Source organism: Panicum virgatum, chromosome 4K (assembly GCF_016808335.1).
Source record: "Panicum virgatum strain AP13 chromosome 4K, P.virgatum_v5, whole genome shotgun sequence".
NCBI lineage: Eukaryota > Viridiplantae > Streptophyta > Magnoliopsida > Poales > Poaceae > Panicum > Panicum virgatum.
The window spans coordinates 18,950,491-18,960,183 of NC_053139.1; the positions used below are offsets into that span (position 1 = coordinate 18,950,491).

The window sequence follows — 9,693 nt, forward strand, 5'->3', positions numbered from 1 at the left end:
TTCTCTCTAATCTCTAATACACTAAAACGCAACTCTCCTGCGCTTTAAAAAAAACATGCCCTAAAATCGTTAAAATTTCATCGATGTCCAAATTGGGAGTGGTTTTGAAATGATTTTGTCCTTTTTAGTTAAAAAATACCGTGATACCGATAATGTTTTAAGTTTAGAAAAATGTCACTAAATCCTAGAATAATCTAAAGACATATTGCTTTTGAAAAATCCAAATAAAATTATTAGAGTTCGTGAAAACATCATTGAAAACTTCAAAAAAATAGGTTTAGCTATAGAAAAAGGGAAAATATTTAAAAATCAAGAATTTTTTGAAACATTCTAATTGATACACAAACATGTTTTAAGGACTTAGGGCAAAAATATAAGACGTAACATGCATGGATACAACATACATTAATGTTGAGCACATTAACACTATGCAGTCATGCTGGTTGCTTCTTATGTTTTCTTGTCGCAAAAAGTTTTCACGACATGTACGCATATCAATTAAAATGTTTTGAGAATTTTCTAGATATTTCCATTTTCCTAGGGATATGTCTATTTTTAGGCATCTAGAGACATTTTTCATGAGCTTTAAAAGTTTAGAAACATTTTTAAAAAAAACAACAAGGATTTACCGAAACTTTTTTAACTAAAAAGAAGGAAACACCTTCAAAACCAATTTAAAACATAGTAGGGAGGTAATTCAACCAATTTGATAGTTCAGGTGACAAGAATTGCAATAAGCGAGCGTGTCTCAAATAGAGATGAGTTGCTAGACTACGCCGAATAATAAATTTAATATAAGATATCTGGTTTTAGAATTGGAGGAAAAAAATTAGACTTACCTGTAGAGACAGAATAGACTTTATTCTTCCCTCCGGCCTTAAAAAATAGCCCAACACTCCAAAACCCAGCGAAAAAATAGTGGATGGAAGAATTTTGTGCTGAAGAAACAACGATTGGAGCAGCTATAGACACTGTCACACTAACCAAGGGAAAACTGGGCGAGTACCGCAGTACTGACCCACGAACATTGAAGCTCACCACCTGCTCGGCGAAATGCGGAAGCGGAGCCGCGAGAACTGTGAGGAACCGGCGGCCACGGCGAGCAACGACGACCGCCTCGGTTCCCTCCCCGACGACGCCCTCCTACACGTGTTGTCCCTGCTGCCCTCGGAGGACGCTGTGCGGACCTGCGTGCTGGCCCGGCGCTGGCGCCATCTCTGGCGGTTCACGGCCGCGCTGCGCATCGCCCGCGACGACGGCAAGCGGTGGAGCGTCCGGTGGCTGCACAGGTTCGTCACCAACTTCCTGCGCCTCCGCGACAGCCTCTCGCCGCTGGACGTGTGCGACATATTTTGCTGCCCGTTCGTGTTGTACCGGGGTGGCCACGCTGCGCAGGCGTTCTGCTTCAAGGTTGCGGAGGAATGGGTCCGCCGCGTAGTGTCGGAGCACCGAGCTCGGGTGCTGAAGGTTTGGATCTACACTCCCGAGAATATGCTGGAGCCTGCTGACGCGCCACTCGTCTCGAAGCACCTGACTAGGGTGGAACTAGGCCAAGTGGAATTGCCAAGCGGAATTCTAGATCTATCAGGCTGCCGTGCACTGGAGCATCTAGAGCTCATATCTTGCAGAATCGAGAGCGAGAGGATATTGCTTCCGTCAGTGAAACATCTTACAATCACTAACTCCAGTTTCTGCATTATCCCCTGCAGTAGCATTTCGGCCCCGAGTCTTGTTTCCTTGCAGCTATCTGACAATTGGGGCTTTACTCCTGTGCTCGAGAGCATGCCGTCACTAGCAAAAGCAATTGTCCGGTTTGATGACGAATGCTGTGAAAAATGCCCTAGAAATTATTACGGGGATTGTGGTCTTGGTGACTGTGATGGATGCTATGGGAATCTCTGTTTGGAGGATGACGAAGACAATCAGTGTGTGCTTCTTAAGGGTTTGTCAGGCACAACGAATTTGGAGTTGATAGGTCTACCTGAAGTGGTATGCTTGCACTTTTGTAGCTTTTAGTCTTGTCTGCCTCCCCTACCATTATATCTCTTGTATATTATGTACATCTTTAGAAAGCATGTATCACCATCTTGGTTCGCTTGAAACAGAATTGCATATGACCTCTTTTAGACTTCTCTACATCCACACTGTATTCCCCACAAAGCAACATTTTTAATTAGTATATTTCTCTGTAGAAATGTAGTAGTTAGTTTGTGATAATTGTCTATAAAACACACACACACACACACATCTGTTTGTGCTCATGGATGTTCAAACTTGTAACTTTAGACAATTAGAAAGCAAATAATTTGGATGATTTTAGCCTCTGCTTTCACATAATTGCTTATGCAGCTAGAAACCTGCACACATTTCATATATAATTCAGTATTTACGAGTTAAGTGCTTTAAAGGTGTACCTTGAACCATACTCTACTCCTTCGCATTTTCCAGTTTGTCTGCAGAAAGGATTTTAAATGGCGCCCTACATTTAGAAAGTTGAAAACATTGTTGCTCAATGAGTGGTGTGTTGCTGATGACTTCAGTTTGCTAATTTACTTTCTCCAACATTCACCAATTCTAGAGAAGCTTACGCTTCAACTGTCCAAGGTACCATTATTTGTTTCCTACCTATGTCATCACTTGTTTCGGTTAAAGCTTTACATATATTTGATTCACCTCTGTGCATATGTTTTCATCTAAAACAGGTGCCAGAACCTGTTGTTAAAGCAAATGGATGCCACAGCCCAAGGGAAGGATCCATGGTATCTAAATGCCTCAAAGCAATTGAAGTCAAATATCAGGAGGATGGAGTGCTTGATAAACTTTTAACGATCTTAAATACCTATGGTGTATCTTCTGATGTGGTTACCATCCAAAAGAAGGATTCTTTATCTTCTGAAAGTAAGTTATCTATTAATGTTATTTGTTGTTACTATATTTGCAGAATATGATTGTGTTGTTTACTAAATCTTAATGTATACCCGTGAAAAGATAGGCAACATAAAAGTTCAAGTTCAGTTCCGTGTTAGTATAATGATTTTTATAATGAAGAAAAGGAATTAATTTGATTCAGTAATTAAAAAAATCTAAAGTGGGGATCATAGCAGCATTGCTTTGGTTTATGTGTATTTAACTATTGATTCACATCATCGTACACACTTCTTCCTGCCAATGTTACAGTGCAATGCGGGGCATCTGATCCTGTGAGGTTTGACTGGCTCCCTGTTCTCATCGGCCATTGCCAACATAGGTGCAGAATCCACAGCAGCCATTGCCCTGGTTTCTGTGCCATATTCAGATGGGCTACAGCCAACTTATTCTTATAATTATCTTTTACCCTTACCTAGGGTGACTACGAATGGCTGTCTATCTGAGTTGGAAACTAATGCTTGAGTAGCATATGTCACCACAGAATATTTGATCCGTCCACTTTAAAGGAATGGCCTACCCATGCAAGAGCTTGCGCTTTTCAAATTTCAATAGGACCTTTCTCTTTCTGATCTCTAAACCATTGGTAAAAAATCAGAATCGCTGCACTAAAGGCAAGAAAAATGTATGACGGTTCTCCTTTTGTACTCCCAATGAGGCAACTAGCTATATGTCTATTTTAATGTGTAGAGCTAGGACACTACATATAACCTAAGAAGTGCCAAATAATAATAAGCTAAAACTTTCAAACAGTTCGCACCATTAAGACATCCTTCATGCTCTTCAATACTAAGTATGTAATAGCATTTTCTGTATTTCAAGGCCCATTACTAGGGAATCTGAAATTTTATCTGAACATCATATTTCTCTCTTTCATCCTTTCTGGTTCTCTAATACTCACTACTTGTTTAATGTTTGTACAGAATTCAGTTTTGAGCAGAGGATTAAGACTGATGCCACTGACATCTCTACGGTCTCCTAGTTATTCAGAATTTTGTCATAAAGTTTGCAGCAATGGCATTGCTGGCTTTTGTCTATCTAATTCTTTGGTCAATCATGTTTCTCAGAATTCAGGGGTAGCTTAGATTCAGTCATATATAACTTGTATGACTGTAGTTAGACTTGGATCGATTGCACTTTGCATGATATATACATTTGAATGCATTGTCTCGACTTTCAAGAGGTTTCATTCTGGATGCACATACATTTGAATGCATCTGAGTCTCGACTTTCAATTGGTTTCATTCTGGATGCACTTTTTCTATTTTCGTGTACCTAGTATAACTTCCCGATGAATATGCTTTGCTTCAGTAATCATCATATATTTAGTATTAGTTTCCCCTGTTTTCTTGTACCCAAAAGTGTAAAGAATGCACGTTTGTCCACCCTTTTAGTGGCAAGTTTGGGTGATTTGAGATTAAAGCAATTCCTGAAAACTGGAAACTAAGGCTGCGGTATTTGTTACTGTCAAACAGCAATATTTGGCTCGAACTACATGTACATATAGAGCTATTCGGCAATCGGCATCCTTCACCAGCTACTCCCAAGCCACACAGGTTCATTGCATCTTGTTTCCTGCTAGAAATCTAATCTAAAATCACGTAAAGCATTTGTGATATATCTAATTGGCCGTCCATTTTTTATCAAGACCAGGTGCGTTCTAGGATTCATCCAACTTTTGTACTACTCTTGCCTCTTCCTCTGGTGCATATCAGCTGTAATAAATGCCAAAAATGTTGTAAATAGTAGAAATCTGTCCAAATACATATCTAGAAGCTTTAAGGTTTGTTGCAACTTCTAATGGCTCAATGCAAGGTATGTATAGCTTCACCAAACAAGAAACGTACCATGTGGATCAGAAAATTTCTAGTTTTGGAGTTTAGTGAGTTCCTGTGCTACTCCCACTCTTTTTTCTCTCTAGAAAAGTAGAAACGTAAAATATATCACGAGACAGGAGGAAGCTTTCAGTGTGGGTGGCCACAAATTTGCTACTGGATTGTTTACATTAACCCTACTCTCTAATATAAATCTGAATTGAGTCAAGTCTGTTCGAAATCAAGTTGAAATTAATAAATTTGACTTCATTCAGTCTACTAAGATTATTGCAAGTCCAAGAAGCTCCTTAGCTTTGAGCGCAGTATTTCTTTTTTTTCTAAAAAAAATCGAAAGTTGAAATTGCAAAACTGAGTTCAGTCCTTCAATATTTCAAAACCAAGTCTGAATTGAATTCAAAAACCCCATGTGACTTTTTTTTTAAACGGAATATGTAATTCCATTAAACCGAAGTCACAGTCAGATCACCGGACAAAAGTCCTCGAGACCATACGGTGTGCCATCCCGGGACAGTTACAACCTTTTGCCGCCTGAGCATTAGCTACTTTAGGCCTTGTTTAGTTTTCAAAATTTTTGTCCAAAAATTTTTTACTCATGTTTGGACACATACATGGAGTATTAAATGTAGATGAAAATAAAAACTAATTACACAGATTGAGAGTATTTTACGAGACGAATTTTTTGAGCCTAATTAGTCCATAATTAGCCATAGTGCTACAGTAACCCAAATATGCTAATGACGGATTAATTATGCTCAAAAGATTCGTCTCGCGGTTTCCAGGCGAGTTATGTAATTTGTTTTATTATTAGTGTCCGAAAACTCTTTCCGACATCCTGTCAAACACCGATGTGATACCGAAATTTTTTCCCTCCCCCAACTAAACATAGCATTTCAGTTGCCAGCCGGATGCTACCACTTTCAAGAGCTAAATTCACCATAATGCAGTTCGTTTCTACTACGATAGCTTTTTGAATTCCCAGTTGGTTGGCTGCCTTGACGCCAGCCATACATGATACTTGCAAGCAGTTCTGCATGAAAAGCTCCATAAGATGGCTCAGTTTCCCGACTCCTTGAACAACCTCTCCATTATTAGTCCGTAGTCACAAATCCTGTCCTCCTTTCCCGGAATTGCAATCAAAAGCCCCATCCGAGTTTATCTTAACTCTTAAGAGTTAGTCTCCCCTACTGGGTCTCTGCCATCTCTGTTTCAGACTTCTTGTTGTATGCCCTCTGTTCCAAGTTCTTGCCAGAACCTTTTATCGTATTTGAATTTGAAGAATGATAATTGACCACCATCTTTGGTTTGTCTCATGCATGCTACACATTTAATGTCTTCCATGTGAATTGAAATGTTAAGTTCTGTTCCCAGCAGCTGCCACACGCCGCTCGCGCGCCCAGGTCCGGATCATCTGGCCTAGGGCCGGATCATCCGGCACCTTCCAGTGGCAAACAGTGCTGTTTGGTCGGATCATCCGGCATAGGGTCGGATCATCCGATCAGCACAGACCTTTAGTGTTTGTAAAATTCGCAGAAAATTGCAAAAAAAATCAGAAAAATATAAAACCAATTTTGTTTGCTTCGTAACTTCATGCTCTATATGATAGAACATGAAATGTATTATTTGACAACTTTTTATATACAGTTTTAATTATGCTACATAAATGCTTCTATAACTTGTTAAATGCATCGTTGGAGTTATGAGCATGTTAAAAATATAAAACCAATTGGGTTTACTTTGTTTAGACTCGTGTAATATTTAATCGACTTCCGCTTGTGTAATTGTTCATATTTAGGCAATAATAATCTTGTGCTTGTATTGCTGCACCTTTTATCGCATCATCCTTGCATTCATACATATGCATCGTTGCACCTCATTTAGGTACGCTAGATGTACAACGTTTGGACGTGAAGCATGTGGTGTTGGGGCCGAACCGCAAGACGGTGTTCGGTGGACATATCCAGAAAATGAAAGGACCCGCTAAAGCAACCGAAGACTCGGCCCAATGGTCGGAAGGGCCCAAGGCCTTGATAGCATTAACACTAACTTAGTGTTACCCTCAGGCAAGCCCCGGTGCATGACCTACTATTTTAAATTATGAAATATTATATATATTTATTACTTGTGCATTACATTTTCAGGAATTATTTGAAATCTTAGTTGCATGATCCCTAGGTTCCCTGGGCCTTATACTAGTATGAGTAGGTCGGTAGCACGGCTATGCTTAATATGTCTCGGTAGAGTCGAGTAATTTCCTGTTACTCGCGAGATATAGGATATTTTAGAGTCGAATAATTTCCTGTTACTCGCGAGATATATGATGTCTCTATAATTTTGAATATATGAAATATTGGAATATGCAGGAAAGAAAAGGAATTGAAGACCGGGCGGGGAATGTTTAGCTCCGCCTGTGTCGGTTAAGGACCGTCCGTTGTCTGGCATTGCTGATCGAGTTTGATATTGTACTAACCGCATGCCGGGAGTAGGAGGTAGTCGAAACCGGTAAGCCTATTATTGCTTTGCTTCGAAAGTACAGAAACCCGCACCCAACTCCTAGGGTAGTCGAGTGGCCGTGGAGAAAGGGGTTGCATATGTTTACTTTTGGTGGTCTCACGTAGGGCTCGGCTGACTATATGTCGTTGGGCTGGTTCCTGTAGTTCGAGGCGGGGAGGGGAAGGGTTGGTGTGTGTGGTCCAACGGGACTTATGCGTGCCGGGTTGGTTAGGTCCACCTTGCAAGGTTAAATCGGATCGATTCGCCGTCAGTCGCTCTCGGATATGAGCACCTTGATCGCAGCACCGCATCGTAGTAATGTTATATGGAACATGAATTATACATTTATGATGGTTACATTGAATTATAATATATTTGCTCTAGTATGTGTGCTCTAGATATTATGCAAATACTAGTTTATGATTAATTTATATAGAACCTTGAGCTAAAATATGGAGAATAAGGATCCATTTGTAGATACTTTTTTTCGCAAAACAAACTACCAGCCAGAAAGCTTTCCATGTCTAGATATGTGGGCTAAGTATACCCAATAGTCAGGTAAGTTTTGCTGAGTATTAGTTACTCAGGATTTGTTTTTTACCCTATTTCAGGTATAGGAGCTAACTAGGTTTCACATCGGTGGGCTCGATGTGGCGCATTGTCTTCACGTCGCGGTAGTTCTTGACTTATTTAGTTTGTTTATTTATTCTCTAGTAAAAATATTATGTAAGTTAAATTCTCTTCCGCTGCTATCTTTTCTTTTGTAAATTTTAAATTTAAAGCTGTTTTTGTAAAAGTCTTAATATTATTTACTATTTTTGTAAAATTGTATCATGTTGGTACCGTCTGGGCTCGCCGTCGTGCGAGACTTCTGGTGTGTTTCGATCGGCCTGTGGGTTGGAAACAGCCTGCTAAGTTACACTTAATTAAGCTAATGCGTCTGATGCATTCAAATGATGGCGGTTACGCTTAATTAACCGTTTTAACTCAGCGGGTCTGTCACCCTGCCCTCCAGCTGGAAGCTTCAGAAGAAAGAAAAAACATTGGTGGAAAGGTGTGCTCAGGGTCCAGAGTTGTCATGGGAATATTTCCATTATAAAGAGTTGTTTTTACTATTATTTTTCAAAAAAACAGAACTTAGTAATCCAATAAGTCTATTCATACATGTAAGATACTAGCCATGGGAATTTCGGTCCAATTAGATCGTAATTTTTCAATAAACTTATAGGACATAGCTCTTACGTGTACCACAGCAGAGGAACCATTCCAAGATATTTCGTACCTGACAATCCGCTTCATGAGCCATAACATTCTTTTTACCTCAGCGCGGATGAATTCTTGAGCTAAAATGCAAGAACTTAACTGAGCACCTAGGTAAACTTGCTCACTGCAATGTACAAATCATCCAATTAGTGTCAGAGTTGAGCATATATTTTTTCTATTAGGCATTTCATCAAACAGATTGTATGCAGCGGTGATAGGACAACAGCAGGTGATACCAGCGAAGTCACGGCGATGGCTGGCGACAGAAGCGTGGCAGTTGCGTTCATCGCTACAAAGGGAGTGCCATTCTCCGCCAGTCCGCCTCTTTGCGATGCCAACGGTCGGTCCACGAGTACTGACTGACCTGAGGAGGCAGATGGGGCTGGTGGAAGCAGATGAGGAGGGCCATTCTTGTGTCCAGACACTCGCCGGCCATTGATGAACAAGACGACCTCGACCCCACCACCGCCGATTCCATTGATCTATCACTAATGCTTGGCGGCTTGCATTGGGGAAGAGGAGCCCACGCCTGAGGGCCGTCCCGTCCGGCTGCCCGTCAATCCCGAGCGCCCGACACCCGAGCTCATCCTCCCGATCATCCACACATCAAGGTCGTCGCCCGCCCGCCCACGTTGCCTCCGTGAGAGGGAGTGGGACATAGCAGCGCGGGAGCGGCCGCTCCCGCCTCTTCTGCGCTGTCGATGCTGAGGAGGTGGAAGCATTCCTCCATGCCGCACGATAAGAGCTGCTCCTTCTCCTTCGCGGGCTACCGCCGGCCGCCGCTGCCGCGTTCCCCATCCAATTCCGGCCCATGATAAGAGCTGTTCCTTCTTTTTTTCTTTCTTCCAGTTATTATTACTTGTAAGTACTGGTTGTGATTTAGATGCGTAATTTTTTTGTATGCGTCAATAATTTATTAAGAAAAAAGAAGGAAGTGTAATATTTAACATTTTAGAAAGTAAAGCACGTTTATTATAATGTAATTTGAAGAGACAATTTATTTGGAATGGTCGTTATTGAGATTTAAATAGTTCACAAAAAATATATGTATATGCTGGTAGATTTTTTCTGCAATACTTATCATTTTTGAAAGAAAAAATGGCGTAGATAGATAGAAAACTCAAATGTTGTTAAAAATTGTGTGGATGTTTTAGCCATTTTAACCCGTCTTAGGGCTTGT

General features: G+C 40.7%; 1 protein-coding gene and 1 long non-coding RNA gene across 5 annotated transcripts; one reads left to right on the forward strand and one right to left on the reverse strand.

Annotated features, from left to right (window-relative positions):
* The first annotated feature begins 915 nt into the window (after positions 1 to 915).
* On the forward strand, positions 916 to 4,169 carry LOC120703398 (FBD-associated F-box protein At5g56370-like). Of its 4 annotated transcripts, none has more exons than XM_039987463.1 (5): positions 920 to 1,289; positions 1,710 to 1,989; positions 2,449 to 2,604; positions 2,703 to 2,898; positions 3,178 to 3,841. In XM_039987463.1, the coding sequence occupies exons 1-5, from the start codon at positions 1,054 to 1,056 to the stop codon at positions 3,321 to 3,323; spliced, it is 1,014 nt and encodes a 337-aa protein (XP_039843397.1). In that variant the 5' UTR covers positions 920 to 1,053; the 3' UTR covers positions 3,324 to 3,841. The 4 variants fall into 4 exon arrangements, with proteins under 4 accessions (XP_039843394.1, XP_039843397.1, XP_039843396.1 ...); XM_039987464.1 differs by lacking the exon at positions 3,178 to 3,841 and adding an exon at positions 3,849 to 4,169 and having other exon boundaries at positions 927 to 1,289; XM_039987460.1 differs by having other exon boundaries at positions 916 to 1,989.
* A 4,154-nt stretch (positions 4,170 to 8,323) lies between these two features.
* LOC120705112 lies at positions 8,324 to 9,448 on the reverse strand. The gene is made up of 2 exons (XR_005687786.1): positions 8,750 to 9,448; positions 8,324 to 8,637 (listed from the first exon to the last, which is right to left on the reverse strand). It is a non-coding gene; the product is annotated as an uncharacterized LOC120705112 (long non-coding RNA).
* Between the last annotated feature and the right edge of the window lie 245 nt (positions 9,449 to 9,693).

Coding starts and splice junctions, on each gene's coding strand:
- LOC120703398 (XM_039987460.1), top strand. CDS start 1,054: ATGCGGAAGCGGAGCCGCGAGAACTGTGAGGAACCGGCGGCCACGGCG. Junction 2,605..2,702: donor TTACGCTTCAACTGTCCAAG/GTACCATTATTT, acceptor CATCTAAAACAG/GTGCCAGAACCTGTTGTTAA. Junction 2,899..3,177: donor GGATTCTTTATCTTCTGAAA/GTAAGTTATCTA, acceptor CCAATGTTACAG/TGCAATGCGGGGCATCTGAT.